Below are 21890 nucleotides of genomic sequence, written 5' to 3'. Positions count from 1 at the left end.
CGTGCTTACAGGAAGCAGCGTGGTACTGGTCAGGCACCGTGTTATGCGGTGAAGTGCACGGTGTCTCCAGTGCGCGCTCATAGCCCGGAGCGCTACATGTCAGCCCCCCGCAAGTGCCATGCGAGAGTGGACATCCAGCCAGGGCGAAATTTGCCAGCTCAGCGCGTTTGGTCTCTGGTGCGCCGTTTTGGCCCAGGGTATTCTGCGCCGGCTCTGCGTACTGTGTCTCCGGGACGCTGGGAGGGCTCAGTTTGCCCTATGCCTGCGCTCCGACCGTGCCGGGCGAAAGTGAGCATTGAGCCTAAGGGAGAGGTGCGAGTGGTAAGCACCAGATCTCCAGTGCTCCCCCACAGCCCGGTTCGACCTGTGCCTGCACTCTGGAGGGGCCGGGCTAAAGTGGGCATTCAGCCTGGAAGAGTGGTGCCAAGGCTGCGCACCAGAGCTCCCCCACAGCCCGGTTCATCCGGTGCCTCCTCCACGCACCAGGCCACCTGTAGGTTTCCCAAGCCTGGTAGGCCCCGTGGCAGCCCCACGCACCAGGCTGTCCGGAGCTGCCAGAGTCGCCCTCCTGTCCGGAGCTGCCAGAGTCGCCCTCCTGTCCGGAGCTGCCAGAGTCGCCCTCCTGTCCGGAGCTGCCAGTGTCGCCCTCCTATCCGGAGCCCGCTGCGAGGGTCCCCCGTCTGGGGTCGGCGGCGAGGGTCCCCGCTCCAGAGGAGCCACCTAAGTGGACCAAGCCTAAGGTGGAGTGGGGTTCACGTCCTGCACCAGAGCCTCCACCGCGGATAGATGCCCACCCAGACCCTCCCCTTAGGTTTTGCGGCCGGAGTCCGCACCTTTGGAGGGGGGTACTGTCACGTCCTGACCTTAGAGATCCTTTTTATGTCTCTATTTTGGTTTGGTCAGGGCGTGAGTTGGGGTGGGCATTCTATGTTTTCTATTTCTGTGTGTTTGGCTCGGTGTGGTTCTCAATCAGAGGCAACTGTCTATCGTTGTCTCTGATTGAGAACCATATTTAGGTAGCCTTTTCCCACCTGTGTCTTGTGGGTAGTTATTTTCTGTTTAGTGCTTTCTGCATCTTACAGGACTGTTTCATTTATTCACGTTGTTGTTTTGTGTTTTCGTGTTCAGTCAAACAAAAATCATGAACACGTGCTGCGCTTTGGTCCACACCTTCTTCCACAGACGATCGTTACACAGTTCCATAAATCACCTTTATAAATAGGCCTTTCTCCAAAGTGGTGGGGAGTAATTCCATAATGGCAGGCATGTGCAACAAGAGTAAAAGGGGTCATATAATATTTGTGTTGTTTAACGGTCAATAAAAACACACAGTATCTTTGTTGTATACCATTGAGTACCATTGTAAACTCATATCAGTACGGCATGAGACACCGACACCTTCTATAGTTACATTGTATTGACAGGGCAGAAGAAGACATCTTAGAGCCATATACAGGTATATAGACCTCTATATGACTCTGGGTTATTGTCATCTTTACAATTTAAAACAGGACGATCCTGGAAACTGTCCAGGAGACATTAGGCGACCTTGACAATATGTACAGCACCTAACTTGAAGTACCCATCTTGAAAATGGGCAGAGAGACAATAAAAACCCAAGAAAATGCTGTCGGTCCATTTCTCTACCTCAGATGTCTTTCCAATAAACATGGAAATCAAGTCCAGTGCAGAAGTAGAGATGCTGTCAGAGTGCTGATAATAATGAACACTAGCTAGAGAGGCAATCTTCCCCCTGCTATTGAGCCTCAGTCCCAGACCATATAATAATACAACACCATCAACACAACAGATAGTATTATGCCTCTCAAATCACAAGGAGATGGATGGATACCTGCAATCTGGCGAGCTGGGCAGTTCTAGCTACAATCTTATTGTAGGGGTCAACGATCTTTGTCCTTATCCTACGAGAGAAAACAAATAGGTTGAGTGCTGTTACTAGAGGTCGGATTTATTGAGGGTCTCTGAACACAAGTGGCGCAGCAGTCTAAGGCACCGCATCTCAGTGCTAGAGGAGTCACTGCAGACCCTGGTTCGATTCCAGGCTGTATCACAACCGGCCGTGATTGGGAGTCCCGTAGAGCAGCACACAATTGGCCCAGCGTCGTCTGAGTTAGGATGTCATTGTAAATAAGAATTTGTTTTTAACTGACTTGCCTAGTTAAATAAAGGTGAAATAAAAAAACTAAAAAAGTTATATTTTGCCTTGATCATTCCCTGTGATGATGTGTTACGGTCTTATAGGCTTGGAGTAGGTAGATAACGCACCTAACCACTGATACAGGGTAAGATGTTTTTTCAATACTGAGAGACGCACTGATGCTTATATCCAATTGTGTGACAGCAGCGCCCCCTATGGAATGTCTACAGCACTACAATGACAGCATATATTCCAACAGAGAAGTTCTTAAACTTTTTGGGTCTGGGGACCCCTTTTGTGATAGCAAATTCATCAGGGACAACCTCATTATCATTACACAAATAAATAGTCTACAAGGAGATTTACCGTGACGTCTGCAGTGAGAAAATAATATTTAAAAAGGGCCGCCTCTTGGCTAATTTCCTGCAATTCTACACATTTTGTCATGGGGCACAGAGATTTTTTGTTGTTAGTGCTTTAAAGCTAATATACATCAATTCTAGATTGTATAAATGAACAATTTATTTGCATTAATCCTTCTCTGGATTAACATGATGGTTAACATGGTTATGATCATAAATGACTCCATTCTGCTTCATATTGAATTCCTATGGAACCTTATTGCTGAATTATTCTGTTAATAATGACAATGATAGTTATCATTTGACTTTCTGATTCGAATTTTTATTGGGTACATGTTATTCTGTTTCTTTTGTTATACAGCACAGACAAACTAACCAGTACATATACCGCTTTGCGGTTAAAGGAATTCCTGCCTCAGTCTCATCCATTCCTCTGTCACCTGACCATCTGTTCACCTTCACTATTGCCAGTCATCCTACCTGTCCAGCTACCCACACAGATTCCAATCATCTTTCAGGGACTATGGTGGTCTGCTTGAAACATGTTGGAATTACAGACTCAGACAGGGAGAGGTTGAAAATGTCAGTGAAGACACTTGCCAGTTGGTCAGCACATGCTCGTAGTACACGTCCTGGTAATCCGTCTGACTCTGCAGCCTTGCGAATGTTGACCTGTTTAAAGGCCTTACTCACATCGGCTGTGGAGAGCGTGATCAATTGGTGGAGTACTGTGGATACCAATATCCCTGTGAGCCTCCCAGGCCCATGTTGTTCAGGGTTAATAAGATACATTTTAGATGCACAATATTACATTGTATCCACTGTACTTGTATTGTATTACACAGGGATCCATGGCTTTTGGCCATGGCTCTCTTGGCCAAAAGCCCAGAGGGGTCCGCAGACCCCACTTTGAGAACCCCTGTTCCAGCAAGTCCGAAGTGCCACGATGACAAAAACAAATATGAGCTAAAGGTGTATTACCTTCCAAAGACTCAATCCCAGTAGCTTGAGCAAGTAGCTCCTCGTGCCTGGCTACCACCTGACAGGATAAATATTTACCAGTCAGTAAGTCATTCAACACCTGAAGGAAAAGTGTCTTTCCTACAGAAAATGTATACATACCAGCCATCAGTATAGAACAAACTGTCTGGTTAAACTAATAGATAAAGATACAGGGCTAAAGGTCTCACATGAATGAGATACAGTTTTAGGTGACAGGTATACCTGGCTGTGGAGCTCCTTGTCCAGCTGACTGATACACTGAGCCAGCTTGGCCAGCTGTTCTAAGATGACAGCATGGTGGATGGCCTGGGCTGTGTACCGTCTTCACGTCAAAGTCCTCTGTGAGAAAATCAGCATAGCATTCCAGAGAAGAGATTGATAAATAGGAGAAATAGATTAGCTAGCTAAATCACTTCCTGGATTATTTCTTACCCATGGTAAAGCAACAATTTGGCCACACACATACCACTCCAAACGTATTTCCAAAGACACTTTTATTTTATTTTATCACAAGCAAAGAAAAGTATTGCAAACAGAAGCGATTACGGTGCCTTGCTGTAAGTTGTCAATGATGGACTGCACAGTCAACTCGGTAGCTCTCATTCCTAAACGACTACGTGGCTGATACACCTAGTTAAATAAAACAAAACATACACCTACGTGAAGTAAAGCTGACTGACAGAAAAGTACTTAAAATAAATGTTAAAATATAACATTTTACCATCACTTAGCAGTGAATTCGTTGCTGCTTCTCTCCTACCCTCCTTGTTCGCCACTTCATCACACGATGACGTAGAATTACAGCGACATGAAATGAACCAAACCAAACATTTTATTATTCTTAATAAAATATCAAATGATCTGTATTTGTATCAACGTGCATTGTTATAACGTTACTTATCAAATAAATCCAAAAATAAAAATATTTAAATCCTTTTTAGGTTCAAAGGTAAAACATGAAAGGTTGTTCGGAGGACACGCCCACTAACATACCGCGTGTTATTGTTTGCATTCGGGTGTTTGTCATCTTTAGCTAGCTAGCTAGCTTAATTACATTAAATATGAACGTTATCTAGTCACACCAACGTTAGAATATGTCATAAACTGCATGCAACAAACAGTTTCGACTGTGGAAAGAAGAGCATTGCCATGCCAATCTAGCTAGCTAGCTAGCTAACTGACTAGCTCACTTTAGTGATTAAAACGTACTGTACGGTCTATGAAAATGACGACCACCAACATGATGGACTTGTTTGAGGAAGGGAAAGTTCTGAAAATCTGTGCTCCTATGGTCCGGTATTCAAAGTAAGATTATCTGATATTCGTACATTTTCAATGACTTGTTCAGCGGTTTTGTGCAGATAGCTGAAATAGGTTGAGCAATAGCTATAACTCGTCGTTTTTTTTTCTTAAACTTTTCCAGGTTGGCATTCAGGTCACTGGTGAGGAAATTTGACTGTGACATTTGCTTCACTCCAATGATAGTTGCTCCTGACTTTATGCGTTCTGTCAAAGCCAGAGACAGTGAATTTACAACTAATGAAGGTAATATGGGATCACTTTTTTTCTTCAAGGAAATATTAGATGCCTCTCAAACTATAGGGGTTTGGTGTCTGTTGTCATTGATGTGTGGAGACTGTCAATTTGGTGTCAATTAAATCCAACTTCAATGCTCTCTGTCTCTCCCATCAGCTGACCGTCCTCTGATCGTGCAGTTTGCTGCTAGTGATGCCCAGACCCTGGCTGATGCAGCCTGTGTGGTCGCACCCTTCTCTGATGGAGTGGACCTCAACTGTGGCTGTCCCCAGCGGTGGGCCATGTCAGATGGCTACGGGGCATGCCTTATCAACAAACCTGAGCTGGTCAAAGACATGGTTCGACATGTCAGGAACCAAGTGGACAATCCTAACTACACAGCCTCCATCAAAATACGGTAAGAGTGATCAAATCACCAAATATAATTGTTTAACTTTTACTTCAATGACAAAAGAGCTTGTTAAAGCTTTATTTAACAAATAACCTAAGTGTCATGAAGTTCCTTTTGTAGTTGTTGTTTCCTCTCTCTTTTCTCAGAATTCACAAGGACCTGCGACGTACGGTGGACCTGTGTCAGAAGGCAGAGGCGGCAGGGGTGTCCTGGATAACGGTCCATGGTCGAACCGCAGAGGAGCGCCACCAGCCGGTCCACTTTGACGCCATCAAGACCATCAAGGACAGCCTGTCAGTCCCTGTCGTCGCCAACGGAGACATAAAGACCCTCCGAGATGTGGAGACCACTCACCAGCTCACTGGAGTTGATGGTCAGTTCAATTTGTGCAAATCACAATTGATTCTTTATTCCCAATATTGTGCACTACTTGTGACCAGAGACTCCAAAGGCAGTCACACGGGACTCTGGTCAAAAATAGTGCACTCAGTATGGGAATAGGGTGTCATATGAGACAGATCCTTAGTAACTACACATGTGTAGTTATTTCCATGGGAAAGACACTCTAAACTTCATATTAAATCCCCTTATATAGGCCAAAGTGATCCACAATGAAAATATATCACAACATGGGGGGTTTCTGGGGGGGAGCCACTATCATGGTTTATTTTCAAAGAACTGCATAGCCCACTGTTTACTCGTTATCATAAACACTTTATCTGCTTTTCATCTGCATTTATTCTGTAACCTCTCATTCCCTCCAGGGAAATCATTTTCTGTTTATTGTGCCATCTTAACATATATTAATTGTAAGTACATAAATGGGTAGCTAGAGGTTCCATTCACAGAAATAATTTGAGAAAGGTGGAATATATCAATACAGGATCTTTATTGTTAAATGGCTCACTCAAGACACTTCCCACCCCACGTGCCCTGTCCTGTAGGTGTGATGGCAGCCCGGGGGCTGTTGTCCAACCCGGCCATGTTCGCTGGCTACAACGAGACCCCTCTTGAGTGTGTGTGGGACTGGGTGGACCTCGCCACGAACCAGGGGACCCCCTTCACCTGCTTCCACCAGCACCTCATTTACATGCTGGAGAGGGTCAGCTCCCAGCCCGAGAGGAAGGTGTTCAACTCCCTGCAAAGCACCGCCGCAGTCATAGACTACCTCCACAACACATATGGATCCCCAGACACACAGACAGTAGGCCTATCATAAACACTGGCTGGGTATAATTTATTGTATGTTATTAATCATATTTCCAATGGAATAAAAGCTTTTATTTACTATATTACCTTTTTTTTCTTCATCTCATTCTGATAGAGGAGTGCAGTGTGTGAACACTTTTTAAAAAATCAGAGTGCAGTGTGTGAAGCTGCAATAAAATCAGATTCACTTCAACATGTCCAGTCAGAAATGGTCAAAAGGTACAAACAAAACCAAACACATTACACCGAATTTCAACATATTTGTCATTTCCATGATGTGTACAGTATGGTATTAACAATATATGGCAGAACCTTATTGGTTCTCAGTAGAGGATAAAACCGTAAACGAACAGCTACTGTAAAAGGTTATGTATGACGTCATTCCAATGAGACGAAAAAGGAGGAGTGAAACAACTGTCTCCAAAGTTTGCTTTTCTCTTTTCAACCTCCGGTTTCTTTGTTCGGGTGCCGCAGAGTAAGTTACATACTTTGCATAATTATTACGATATTGAACTTGATCATATGTGTAGTTACTGTGTATTTCACAAAAGTGCTAACGTTAACTAGTACCAGTTAGCTAGATAGCTATCGTGTCCTGCCTTGGAAAAATATTGCCAGCTATAGTACCTGGCAGATGTGACTGCATGAGGCAAAGTCTTTAGCAATGTATAGCTAGCTTCTATTTCTATGAGGCACAGCTACTATTTATATGATATAAGGACGTATGTTACACACTGAATGAAACAGCATACATTTAGTACTACTGGCTGTTATTTACCAAGCATGTGAACTTTGTAACATTACGTATCTAGCTAGGATAAGAGGCTTATCACTGAAACAGGAACAGCACTGTTCGCAATACATTTGCATTGGTGTTTTCACAGTTAGCTGAAATATATCCATAGGAAACTAGCTAGCTACGTAGCCAGTTAATTGTTTCTGTTGTTGACATCAACTATTAAACCAGTCCGTTTCCATTCTGGCAAAATAACCTACTGCCAGACTGGGAAAAGGACCTCTGTTGCTTAAAATGTTTAATCTTTTACAGACTATTTTTTAGAGATGACTTTGCAATGGACTGCAGTTGCCCTCTTCCTCTATGTGGAAATAGGTGTACTCCTTATCCTCTGTCTACCCTTCATCTCAGCCACCAGGTAGGAATGAGCCCTAGGCAGTCCTGATACTGCAACAAGCCAGTAAGCAAAATTAAGTTGAAATCATGTCGAAAATACATATTTTCCAGACATTGAGGTCAGGTTAATTTTCAGTTCTGAACAACATATGCAACAACATATCACACTGACCCTCAACATGGGGGCCCCTCAGGGGTGTGTGGCTAGTCCTCTCCAGTACTCCCTGTTCACCCACAACTGCGTGGCAATGCATGACTCAACACCATCATTAAGTTTGCAGACTACATGACGGGGGTAGCCTGATCACCAACAGTAATGAGACCGCCTATAGGGATGAGGTCAGAGACTGCCAGGACAACGACCTCTCCCTCAAGGTGAGCAAGAGATTTAACAGATTTAAACAAGCACAAATCCTCACTCCAGTCGTTTGTAGTAATGCTCCGTAAAATTGGTTGCCAACCGCCATATAAAGTCCAAAGAAGAAAAAGAAGCCTGAAGGAAGGAGGAGAGATGAGAAACTCATTTGGTTCACCGTTTTATCTGTGGATTAATTGTCGGAGTAGTGGTCCTTGTGCATTTCATGTAAAATAACAACCCAATGTCTATATCCCAGGACAAATTAGCTAGCAACAGCAAGCTAGCTAACAAAATTGCCATAAATGTTTAATGCTTTTTGACTTGTCACCAAATGAATATAATTGGTTCAGAGTTTGTTTTTGATATTTCTACCTGTGTTTACTGATCTTCTGGTGCGTGTGAACAAAATCAACGTGCTCAGGCATCCAGTTTGGTCAGCATATAAGTTGCTCTGGATAGGAGCGTCTGCTGAATGGCCAAAATGTAAAAACAAATACTTGCATAGCATGCTGGGGAATTTTCTAATGACCCTGAACAAGTTCAAATATGGTCAGTCCGGACCAGACCAAATGTGAATGAGTCATAGACATCTAGGCCAGTGGTTCCCAACCGAAGTGCCGCAGCACACTTGTGTGCCTTCAATAACTCTCAGCTGTGCTGCAAAACCTTTCATAATCTTGATTATTATTTTAGATGACTCATTTATAAACCTGTGGAATGCACATTACTTTTTGACTTGGGAGTGCTAGTTCCATGCATTAAATAGCACAAGGTTCTGTCCAGTGCACTCACACTGTTATTACAGTTATGTCATTTGAGGGACACGTTTCACGAGCGAAGTCATTTGCATCATTTTACTTCATCTGTGAAAACAGGCAGGTCTGATTAGGATTAGCCAGAGTAATTTATTTCTTAATATATGCCTCTGGGCTTAGCTATACCTTCCATAGAAACAACGTTTCTCCCATTCTTTTCTGCAGATCCTCTCAACCTCTGTCAGGTTGGATGGAAGCGTCGCTGCACAGCTATTGCACAGCTAAGTCCGGGGGCTGACTGGGCAACTCAAGGACATTCGGAGACTTGTCAACGAAGCCACTCCGGTGTTGTTTTGGCTGTGTGCTTAGGGTCGTTGTCCTTTTGGAAGATTAACCTTTGCTCCAGTCTGAGGTTCTGAGCACGCTGAAGCAGTTTTTCATCAAGGATCTTTCTGTACTTTGCTCCGTTCATCTTTCCCTCGATCCTGACTAGTCTCCCAGTCCCTGCCGCTGAAAAACATCCCCACAGCATGATGCTGCCACCACCATGCTTCACCGTAGGGATGGTGCCAGGTTTCTTCCAGATGTGACGCTTGGCATTCAGGCTCGAGTTCAATCTTGGTTTCATCAGACCAGAGGATCTTGTTTCTCATGGTCAGAGAGTCCTTTAAGTGCCTTTTGGCAAACTCCAAGTGGGCTGTCGTGCCTTTTTTACTGAGGAGTGGCTGTCTGGCCACTACCATAAAGGCCTGATTGGTGGAATGCTGCCGAGATGGTTGTCCTTCTGGAAGGTTCTCCCATCTCCACAGAGGAACTCTAGAGCTCTGTCTGAGTAATCACCGTGGTCTTGGTCACCTCGCTGACCAAGGCCCTTCTCCCCCGATGGCTCAGTTTGGCCAGACGGCCAGCTCTAGGAAAGTCTTGGTGGTTTCAAACTGCTTCCATTTAAGAATGATGGAGGCCACGGTGTTCTTGGGGACCCTCAATGCTGCTGAAATTTTGTGGTACACTTCCCCAGAATTGTTCCTTGACACTCTTGGAGCTCTACGGACAATTTCTTTGACCTCATGGCTCGGTTTTTACTCTGACATGTACTGTCAACTGTGGGACTTTGTATAGACCGGTGTGTGCCTTTCCAAATCCCGTCCAATCAATTGAATTTACTACAGGTGGACTCCAAGTTGTAGAAACATCTCATCTCTCATAGCAAAAGGTCTAAATGCTTTATGTTAATTAGGTATTTCTGTTTTATTTTTTATATATTTGCAAAAAGACCTAAACCTGTTTTGGCTTAGTTTTTTAGGGTATTGTGTGTAGATTGATTAGGGGTGGAGTATTTAATCAATTTTAATCCATTTTAGAATAAGGTAGTGTCTTTGGGCTATCATTAGACTGTTATATTATCAAATCAATTCTCTGTGTAATTATTACGTGATTAAACCAATCATGTAAAGATGAATTAACTAGGAAGTCGGGGCACCACGGAAAATGTTGTTGAAGAGTTACTATTTCCCGAATGTAACTCTCTCCAGATATTTTCTTATCGATTACAGTCACTTATTAATCTATTATTACCTCAGTCATATTCTGAATGTTGCAAACTCTTGGATATCTGCACAAACCCTAGCATAAATGACGAGTCAGCGATATACAAATTGACGTAATTTATTTACCAACTAACTAAATAATCACACAGAATTACATAAACACACACAGGATAGGTTACACATTGAGTGCTACATAATGCAATGAGAAGTCCTTAGTGGACTAAACCGATATGACGGCTTGTTACACAAAATGAAAGGGGAGGGCATGTAAGAAAGAGCAGGACATAAGACTTCACTATCGTACACACAGCTGATAATTAGGCTCATTGAAATGCTAATACTTTGCACATGAACACCCACTCTTTCGAAAGAAAGTGCAATTGATATATTTACGACTATGTCATGTTGTTTCTCTGTTGAAATCGCTGGTCCATCTGCTGGAGAGTCAGCGACAGAAAGTCTCTGGTTTGTCCACCAGAGATCAGTCTTTCGTAGTTGTAGCTCTGTTATAATGGATACGTCAGATGTACCAATGGTTGTTGATAGGGAAATGTTCTCCAGAATGGATCTTTCAGAGGACCAATCGGTAGTTCGATATGGAAGTGTTCTCTTGTCTTTGGTCGACTTTACTAGACTATTTTACATATACAGCTGCAGACTGTGAATGTGTAGTCTTGTAGTTTTCTTAACCAGCTCCATGCTCTCTGGTCTTTAGAGTAGAAGCCATTTCAACATGGGTCCCTGCGTTTTCTTGACTAAATGTAAATTTTGTCACGAGTGCTATTTACATCTTCTCACAAATAGTTTCATATTTAATCATATCAGTTTCCCAACATTTGTGTGTGACCCTGGTCACTGGAAAATATACACATTCAGAGACACAGTTATGTTGTTATACTGTCCTTCATGGGATCCCAAAACACAACTGATCTAACATAATTGTTATTTAAGTGCCCACGGATCATTCCAACCGTTTGGACAAAGATAAATATTGTTTAATTCCCCAATCTGTTGATGTTGTAGTTTTTGGCGGGAGGACTCCCTTTGTTCCACAGAGTTTTCTTTCCCTCAATATTGCATGACAAGGAAGAGCGAGTTTCTGTAAGGTATTTATGACCATCATAAAACGGCCAACTTCACCCCTCTCCCCCTCTGTAGAGCGGACCCACTGTAACCTGATCCTTCGGATCCTCACAGGAGTCATGACACTGTAATGTGTGAAAAGGGAAGGGGGGGGGGGGTGGCCTTAGCCCTCCGATCCAACAGGTCCCAGACCTGCTCAATGGGATTGAGATTTGGGCTCTTCGCTGGACATGGCAGAACACTGACATTCCTGTGTTGCAGGAAATCAAGCACAGAACGAGCATGGCTGGTGGTATTGTCATGCTGGAGGGTCGTGTCAGGATGAGCCTGCAGGAAGGGTACCACATGAGGGAGGAGGATGTCTTCCCTGTAACGCACAGCGTTGAGATTGCCTGCAATGACAACAAGCTCAGTCCGATGATGCTGTGACACACTGCCCCAAACCATGACGGACCCTCCACCTTCAAATTGATCCCGCTCCAGAGTACAGGCCTCGGTGTAACGCTCATTCTTTCGACGATAAATGCGAATCCGACCATCACCCCTGCTGAGACAAAACCGCGACTCGTCAGTGAAGATAACTTTTTGCCAGTCCTGCCTGGGCCAGTGACGGTGGGTTTGTGCCCATAGGCGACGTTGTTTCCGGTGATGTCTGGCGAGGACCTGCCTTACAACAGGCCTACAAGGCCTCGGTCCAGCCTCTCTCAGCCTATTGCGGACAGTCGGAGCACTAATGGAGGGATTGTGTGTTCCTGGTGTAACTCGGGCAGTTGTTGTTGCCATCCTGTACCTGTACCGCAGGTGTGATGTTCAGATGTACCGATCCTGTGCAGGTGTCGTTACACATGGTCTGCCACTGCGAGGACGATCAGCTGTCCGTCCTGTCTTCCTGTAGCGCTGTCTTAGGCGTCTCACAGTACAGACATTGCAATTTATTGCCCTGGCCACATGCAGTCCTCATCATGCCTCCTTGCAGCATGACTAAGGCATGTTCAAGCAATTGAGCAGGGACCCTGGGCATCTTTCTTTTGGTGTTTTTCAGTAGAAAGGCCTCTTTAGTGACCTAATGTTCATTAATTGTTTATGGCTCATTGAACAAGCATGGGAAACAGTGTTTAAACCCTTTACAATGAGGATCTGTGAAGTTATTTGGATTTTTACAAGTTATCTTTGAAAGACAGGGTCCTGAAAAGGGGACGTTTGTTTTTTTGCCGAGTTTATATATGTGTGTGCGTGCGTGCATTCTGATTCCTTGACTTTTTCCATATTTTGATACGTTACAGCCTTATTATTCTAAAATGTATTAAATAAAATAAAAAGCATCAGCAGTCTACACCCAGTACCCCATAATGACACCGCGAAAACAAGTTTTTAGACATTTTTGAAAATGAATTCAAAATGAAAAAAACATACCTTATTTACATACGTTTTCAGACCCTTTGCTATGAGACTTGAAATTGAGCTGCAGCTGCATTCTGTTTCCAATGATCATCCTTGAGATGTTTCTACAACTTGATTGGTGTCTACCTGTGGTAAATTCACACACCAGTCTATATAAGGTCCCACACTTGACAGTACATGTCAGAGCAAAAACCAAGCCATGAAGTCGAAGGAATTGTCCGTAGAGCTCCGAGACCAAATTGTGTTGAGGCACAGTTCTGGGGAAGGGTACCAAAATAATTCAGCAGTATTGAAGGTTCCAAGAACACAGCGGCCTCCATCATTCTTAAATGGAATAAGTTTGGAACCACCTATACTCTTCCTAGAGGTGACCGCCCCCCCCCCCCCCCAAACTGAGCAATTGGGGGAGGGGGGCCGTGGTCAGTGAGGTAACCAAGAACCCAATGATCCCTCTGACCGAGCTCTAGAGTTCCTTTGTGGAGAAGGGAGAAACTTCCAGAAGGACAACCATCTCTGCAGCACTCCACCAATCAGGCCTTTATGGTAGTGGCCATCCATTTAAAACACTGTATCACCATCCATTTAAAACATCTCAAACATGTCCATAATTCTGCGTGCCCAGTTTAAAACCAAATTGAAAAGACCCCACACAATAAATCAAACATGGAATTAACACCAATAACAATTATTCATAACTGGTGTGCGTGCGTGTGATAAACCATAGGACAAAAACACACAAATGTTCAGGCATTCCTTATCTGGAAGCTCCATTTACGGCCTAATCCAGATGTCTTTATACTTATAAAACTGCAGAATTTCACTAACTGCTCTCCCAAGACCACAGTTTTGGGAACATTGCAAAGAGTGAGATAATGACACCCCATCCTCTCCTGGAGGAGAGCGTGTACATTTCTTTAGCGTTCCCTATGCTACATCTTAATCAGCAACCTAAAAGTTTCAATTACAAAGTCCACTGTCCTCCCTCCAATCATTAAGCGTTTGTTTTAATCCACCCCAACGTGTATGTACCCTTTATTTAGCATATACTACCCATAGACACGGTGACTTTTATCTGGCCACTGAGTCTAACCATTTACTCACGTATATGACTGGTCTCTTTTCCCCATGATTTTCCAGAACCACCGCACCACCCGAACAAACATTTTAAAAGTTCATTTTAGGTTTGGTAACCCCAACTCTAATTTCTCGTGACCCCTCCCCCCTTTCATCCATTCTATAAATCTATTTCATCATTCTTTTTTTAGACATTGTCTTTAATTCTCGCAAGGATTATCCGACCCCAAAATCGTCTCCACTTCCTCCAATGTAAAGTTATCCAGGTCTTCGTTACTGGTCCTATGTTTAAAGACAGGTAGTAATCATATCGCTTTCGATGCTGCCCCTGTTACTTTGCTCAATGTAACGCTTTTCCCTGTCGTAAATGTAGCATATTTCTTATTGTAAGGAATCAGCGATATTTGATCCCAGGCATCTATTAGAAAGTTGCGTGAGACGTGGCCTCCAACGTCTCCCTTCACATAGAAACTGCCATATCTATGAACCACTCGATCGAACCAAGGCCGTACACCATTTTGTGAGAGTTTCCTGCCCTGCTCTCTTCAAGAATGTTCGCTGCTTGTTCTTTTGTAAAAAATAAATAAAATGCAAACGCTCGCATCGCAGCATTCCCTCTGAATGCAGCCGGTGCAGTATGCTCCATCACCACACTACACGTATTCTTCCAATAACCAACGGCCCCACATATAAAATAGGAATCTTATCGCCCTACACTTTGATGTTTTTTCGCTACGTTTCCCTCCCTGTTTTTTTTGTCTTACCTTGGCCATTGAAACCACTGTTATTGACTTTCATTGTGACTGAGTGTATTAACTAACCCCTTGCACAACTGCGAAATGAGCGGAGTTAGAGCATGATGCTTTGAGAGTGGAATCTATTTCATCCATATTCGAGCTGATTTGGTAGAATGCTTGTGCGCCTCTGGCTTTTTTAAACTGCTCTTCCTCTAGCCCCGCTTTACAGGGAGAATCGGGGCCGCTGGTCGCAAATACAATAATTATTATTCCGAAGCCTCTCCCGATGGTGTCCAGAGTGTATCGATTTCTTCACTCCTGGCTCTAATACACACCTTTGTTATTAACTATTTCCCAAGGTAGCGATACCCACTTCCCCGGAGAGTAGTTATGGTATTTGTGCCTATTAATTGGTCACGGCACCTAATACCTTGTATTAGAACCAATGCAATAGCGTCTACAAATGTATTACTGGAGAATACTGGTGACCTGTCTTATTCCAGTGGTATGCCTCATATCACTGTTGTTGATAACACACATTACCAACATTATTCCCACTTGTCTTCCTATTTCCACATAATCTGTCACGGTTCCCTGCCCCAATAGGGCATTAACCAACCTCTCCTTATTGCTACTGCTAATACACTCGAATCATGTTCAAACATCATTTTAATATATGTATTTATTTTCTAACCATGGATGAGGCTCTCCTCCAGAACATACAGGCAACTTTTTATCACTATCCACATACACTCTACTGCCTCACTGCCACTGTGGCTGGCACTTTCATCCCCCTTCCAGATCTCACAGAGGAATACCCCCACTAGGGACCTATCCTATACGGAACCTACCCTACACCATAATGTCATTCATGGATCTCGGGACCTACCCTTAACGGAACCGACCGTACTAGTACACAAGCATAACAATTTGTCTATACACACTCTCTGCGGCCTTACGATCACCACGGCTGGGACTTTCATTCCCCCTTTACGGGTCTAGTAGGGAACCAACCCCACTCGGGATTTACCCCCTGGGACTTACCCTCTGCTGGTACCAGCCTGCAGGTACCAGCCTAGCTTACCTTCCGGGACTTAGCCTAAAGCTATGACCGGTCGTAATACAATGGGACTACTGAATATGCTCAGGCTTTCTAGGTCTGTATCCTATAATTGGTTCAGCCTACGGCAACTTCAGGAGAGTAGAAAGCCAGCGGGAGGGGGATGGTCAGGTTAATATGTTTTATTTTTCTTCTGATTATCTTGATCTCTTGCTCCCTCTTGAGTCATTTGTGTCTCATTTAATCAAACAGTTCACTTAAATCGTCAAACAAGCGTCTTAGATTATTTTATTAAAACACGTGTCTATATATGAAAAAATACATGTATGACAATGTAGACAAATCTATTAGTTCGAAAGAACAGACGACTTTCGGTCTACTAGGATTTGTTTTAGTCGGGGACAGTCCTAAGCTGCATCCAGTGCTATTTTATTTGACATTGACTTGCTGTTGCAGTGTTCTGAGTCTCAACATTATGTTTTTGTGCTGTTTTGCAGATGGCAGTGTATCTTCCAGCTGAGAATATGGAACAAAATGGCCAGGTTTTGGAATAAATTCTTCCTCGCCATGATCATAATCCTTATAGTCCTCTTCCTTGGTAAGCTGATGTCAAAAAGTGTCATGTTTTAATTTACTCACAGATCATAATGACAATCTCTCACCAGAGATCTTACAATCTCATGTAATACTTTTGCAATCTCAATGTTTTACCATGTTTAACGATGTCGTACCACACCTGCACGCCCTCCTGTAGATGCTTTGCGTGAGGTGAGGAAGTATTCGGGCATGGGAAACGGCAAGGATGCTAATCTGAATCCCAACATGTTTGACCACCTCCACATGAAGCTGTTCAGAGCCCAGAGGAACCTCTACATCTCTGGCTTTACCCTCTTCCTCTGGCTGTAAGTCCTGGATCGGTCTGTCCATCACTCACCCATCGACATACTGAGTCCTCGCTGTGTCGTCATCACATTGGGATGGATACTGGTGAAAAGATAGCCAGTGCATGGATCTTCATAGTCATAGAGATGTCTTAATTCATTACAATGACCATAACACTCTGGTCGTTTTCAGTATGGCACACCGTAGCAAAATGTTTATCAACGGAAAACAAAAAATGTGTTCGGAAGGACAAGTTCAGGTGGCAGCTGAAGTATTGAACACAATCTGTGTGTTGTTTCCCTACAGAGTTCTGAGGCGGGTGATCACTCTGATCAACCAGCTGGCGACGGAGTCTGGCACCACGGCCTCTCTGCAGATCAAGGCAGAGTGTGCCAACCAAACTGCCAAGAAATACATGGAGGACAATGAGCTACTGAAACAGGTGAAGTCATACCCAGTATCACTGCCCTTTCTGCACCTGAGCCCGTATTTAAAAGGGTCTCAAAAAGAAGAGGAGCGCTGATCTAGGATAATGCCCCCCTTGTCCATGAAAACGTATTCATTTTGATCTAAAAGGCGTAACTGATGCTATATCAGAATTCCTACTCTGAGATGTGGGCCTTCATCCACACTAAAATAAACTAAAGTTATTTTGGTACTGCATATGGTTGAGAAGTGTGGTAAGTGGTTCATGTTTGTTATTCTTCCTCGCCATGACCTGTGTTTGTTTCAGACTCTGATGTATGGGAAGGGGGACAAGGTCACAGCGGAGGGAAACGAGCTACTGAGGTCAGAGATGGAGAAACTGAGAGGAGAACTGAAAGGCTCAGAGGAAGGTAAGGAAGAAACACACAATCATTTTGTGACAGACTGAATAATAGAACTACAAATCCAATAATATATCATTAAAGTGAAAATGTACAACTACAATAACCACCCAAATGAAATCGGACTATAATGACAATAAAAGAAACATGGGCTTCAATTTCTGTTCGAGAATGTGCACTCTGACCCATAGCATGTCACCTTGTAGATTGATTGGAGGATATGCATGGTAATTGGATGATAATGGGAATGCTTTGTGGTTAATGTTTTCCCTAGCCTTGGAAAAGTCCCAATCCGAGATGGAAGCTATGAAGAAACAATCCGATGGACTGACCAAAGAATACGACCGACTGCTGAAAGAACACCAGGTAACCCCAGACTTGCTCGTACATACAGTATCTACACTTAGCCTACAAAAGTATTCACACCCCTTGACTTCATCCAAATGTTGTTACATTTCGCCAATGGTCAACACACACTACCCCATAATGTCAAAGTGGAATCATGTTTTTTGAAAATTGCTGAAATGTCTTGAGTCGACGTATTCAACCCCTTTCTTATGGCAAGCCTAAATGAGTTCAGGGGTAGTGATAGTGAATGTTCCTGAGCGGCCAAGTTAGTTTTGACTTAAATCTACTTGAAAATCTATCTATGGCAAGACCTGAAAATGATCAACAACCAATTTGACAGAGCTTTAAGAGTTTCGAAAAGCATAATGGGGAAAATACTTCTCAATCCAGGTGTGGACAACTCTTAGATTTACCCATAAAGACACTCAGCTGTAATCGCTACCAAAGGTGCTTCTACAAAGTATTGACTCAGGGGTGTGAATACTCATGTAAATGAGATTCAAATTTTTCAAATTCAAATGTATTTATTTGATATAGCCCTTCGTACATCAGCTGATATCTCAAAGTGCTGTACAGAAACCCAGCCTAAAACCCCAAACAGCAAGCAATGCAGGTGTAGAAGCACGGTGGCTAGGAAAAACTCCCTAGAAAGGCCAAAACCTAGGAAGAAACCTAGAGAGGAACCAGGCTATGTGGGGTGGCCAGTCCTCTTCTGGCTGTGCCGGGTGGAGATTATAACAGAACATGGCCAAGATGTTCAAATGTTCATAAATGACCAGCATGGTCGAATAATAATAAGGCAGAACAGTTGAAACTGGAGCAGCAGCACAGTCAGGTGGACTGGGGACAGCAAGGAGTCATCGTGTCAGGTAGTCCTGGGGCACGGTCCTAGGGCTCAGGTCCTCCGAGAGAGAGAGAAAGAAAGAGAGAATTAGAGAGAGCATATGTGGGGTGGCCAGTCCTCTTCTGGCTGTGCCGGGTGGAGATTATAACAGAACATGGCCAAGATGTTCAAATGTTCATAAATGACCAGCAAGGTCGAATAATAATAAGGCAGAACAGTTGAAACTGGAGCAGCAGCATGGCCAGGTGGACTGGGGACAGCAAGGAGTCATCGTGTCAGGTAGTCCTGGGGCACGGTCCTAGGGCTCAGGTCCTCCGAGAGAGAGAGAAAGAAAGAGAGAATTAGAGAGAGCATATGTGGGGTGGCCAGTCCTCTTCTGGCTGTGCTGGGTGGAGATTATAACAGAACATGGCCAAGATGTTCAAATGTTCATAAATGACCAGCAAGGTCGAATAATAATAAGGCAGAACAGTTGAAACTGGAGCAGCAGCATGGCCAGGTGGACTGGGGACAGCAAGGAGTCATCATGTCAGGTAGTCCTGGGGCATGGTCCTAGGGCTCAGGTCCTCCGAGAGAGAGAAAGAAAGAGAGAATGAGAGAATTAGAGAACGCCCACTTAGATTCACACAGGACACCGAATAGGACAGGAGAAGTACTCCAGATATAACAAACTGACCCTAGCCCCTGACACATGAACTACTGCAGCATAAATACTGGAGGCTGAGACAGGAGGGGTCAAGAGACACTGTGGCCCCATCCGAGGACACCCCCGGACAGGGCCAAACAGGAAGGATATAACCCCACCCACTTTGCCAAAGCACAGCCCCCACACCACTAGAGGGATATCTTCAACCACTTACCATCCTGAGACAAGGCTGAGTATAGCCCACAAAGATCTCCGCCACGGCACAACCCAAGGGGGGGGGCAACCCAGACAGGATGACCACAGATATTTCTGTATTTCATTTTCAACAAATAGTGCAAAAAAACTGTTTTTTCACTTTGTCTTTATGGGGTATTGTGTATAGATGGGAGATAATTTTTTATTTATTGAATCCATTTTGAATTCAGGCTGTAACACAACAATGTGAAATTAATCAAGAATAATAATAATCAGGAATAGTTTCGGAAGGCACTGTATATATTTGATATTACTGCTCACCCTGCCTTGTTCAAAGCTGTATATTATTACCCTGCTCAAATGTAGACAGAAAACTACAGCTCTGACTTTAGTACTACTATTGCACATTTACTTGTGCCACTTCAGATATACTGTATATATTCTTTATTTTTCCAGGATCTTCAAGAGAGTGGAGATAAAAAGGATGATTGATCGGGCTTATGACTACAACCGTCAGAATGTTTACAGATCGAACCAAGAAACCAGAAATACTGTCAGGCACGCTGTCACTTTCCTTTGACATACTGAAGCACTGTGCATGATGTCACCAAAATACTCCTCCATGGCCTCACTGAGCCGCCAAACCTCAGATAGAAAGCACCTGAGCACGTTTGTAATAGAATAGCTACTAGACCAGCCTAGAAATAGTGTTTCTATAATTCGCTGACTTTTGGAGAACGGATGGCAGTACAAGCTTCCGATTACAGTGGTCGTCTACTGTGAATATATTTTTGATGTAATGGGCTTGCTATGTAGTTTTTTCCCCCTGTATATCGCAAGAGCACCACCATTGCATTCATCCTTCTTTTATTTATTTTTACCTTAGCAGCAATGCATATTACAGATTGAGTTGTATGTGTTTTGTAAAACAAAATTAGCATTGAGTTCATAGGGGTAGAGAAGCTATATTGAGTCGTTTTTGTTGTTGAATATTTGATATCAATGTTCTTCATTCCTCTTAGATGTGGAGGGTTTGTGAATATTACAGGGTCACGGTCATGATTTTCTGTTTTGTAATAAGGATAGTGAAATGGAAAAGTCTGGGGAAATTCATCTTTCCTCTTCTCACCCTGACTCCCTGTATTGACTGTCGTAGCCCAGGGTTTGGGTTGGGTAGACTGGGTCAGCACTTGAAGTGGGATTGATAAGTGACCAACAAATCTTCCTCTAGCCTCCATCCCCTATCTCTTATAGGGCCCCAGTACTGTACTGTACATCCTCCAGTACTGTACTGTACATCCCCCAGTACTGTACATTACATTCCAAAACTAGCGAACAGTAGCATCGCTGACAGAATAAGTGCCTTTCAGATGATTGTAGATATATTTTCAAGTACAAAAATCTGGTTGGAGTAAGAAAGTTGTTTTCAATATTTCAGTATGGCTCATTATTAAAGTTGTTTTTGCGGCTAAATCTGTTATTTTTTACTTTGGAAAAATTGTCTCCACATACCAACATGTTATCCCATATTAAAAATGTTTTATTATTGTAGATATTCTCTTTGTTTAATCGAAGAAATACAACTATATACATTCAGATGTTTTAAGGGTGTGAGAAATGCCATCCATTTCATTTGTTTAAAAAAAAAACCCAGAAGGGATTCAATAAAAAATGTTCCTTGGTATCACTTGCCAAATCAACATATATTTGGCCCACGAATCCCAGTGATTGAAATAATCACCTGTATAATATTTAGTGTTTATTCACTAAATGTAGGTCCAAACTTCATTCAACCTGAGAATTGGCTATGATGTTTTTGTTCTGATATTTTGGTACATTACGAACTCTATTCAATTCGTATCGTGGAAATTCAGCACGCGTGTGATTAAAATATAAAGGCAGTATTCCAACGTCAGCGGAGACTGCATTCACGGTAAACGCGGCATACAGTGCATTCGGAAAGTAGTCAGATCCCTTGACACTTTCCACGTTATGTTACAGCCTTATTCTAACATGTATTAAATACATACAATTTCTCAGCAAACGACACACAATACCGCATGGCAAAGCCAAAACATATACCTTATTTACACAAGTATTAAGAACTTTGGCTATGAGACTTGAAATTGAGCTCAGGTCCATCCTGTTTCCATTGATCATCCTTGAGATGTTTCAACAACTTGATTGGTGTCCACCTGTGGTAAATTCGATTGATTGGACATGATTTGGAAAAACACACCTGTCTATATAAGGTCCCATGTTATCAGTGCATGTCAGAGCAAAAACCAAGCCATAAGGTGGAAGGAGTTATCCGTAGAGCACCGAGACAGGATTGTGCCGAGG

General features: G+C 43.3%; 1 protein-coding gene across 3 annotated transcripts; it reads left to right on the top strand.

The window, feature by feature from the left end:
• Positions 1-4487: 4487 nt before the first annotated feature.
• On the top strand, positions 4488-21098 carry LOC109864419 (tRNA-dihydrouridine(20a/20b) synthase [NAD(P)+]-like). Of its 3 annotated transcripts, XM_031797012.1 has the most exons (11): positions 4498-4827; positions 4946-5067; positions 5215-5455; positions 5596-5822; positions 7707-7812; positions 16303-16403; positions 16560-16707; positions 16994-17129; positions 17421-17523; positions 17789-17880; positions 20004-21098. In XM_031797012.1, exons 1-11 carry the CDS (start codon positions 4742-4744, stop codon positions 20037-20039), a joined length of 1398 nt encoding a protein of 465 aa, XP_031652872.1. In that variant the 5' UTR covers positions 4498-4741; the 3' UTR covers positions 20040-21098. The 3 variants fall into 3 exon arrangements, with proteins under 3 accessions (XP_020307619.1, XP_031652872.1, XP_020307789.1); XM_020452200.2 differs by lacking the exons at positions 4498-4827; positions 4946-5067; positions 5215-5455; positions 5596-5822 and adding an exon at positions 7017-7133; XM_020452030.2 differs by lacking the exons at positions 7707-7812; positions 16303-16403; positions 16560-16707; ... (2 more) ...; positions 17789-17880; positions 20004-21098 and adding an exon at positions 6394-6741 and having other exon boundaries at positions 4488-4827.
• Positions 21099-21890: the final 792 nt, after the last annotated feature.

This window comes from Oncorhynchus kisutch, linkage group LG19 (assembly GCF_002021735.2).
Source record: "Oncorhynchus kisutch isolate 150728-3 linkage group LG19, Okis_V2, whole genome shotgun sequence".
NCBI classification, from domain to species: Eukaryota; Metazoa; Chordata; class Actinopteri; order Salmoniformes; family Salmonidae; genus Oncorhynchus; species Oncorhynchus kisutch.
This window is presented reverse-complemented; position numbering and strand designations above follow the sequence as displayed.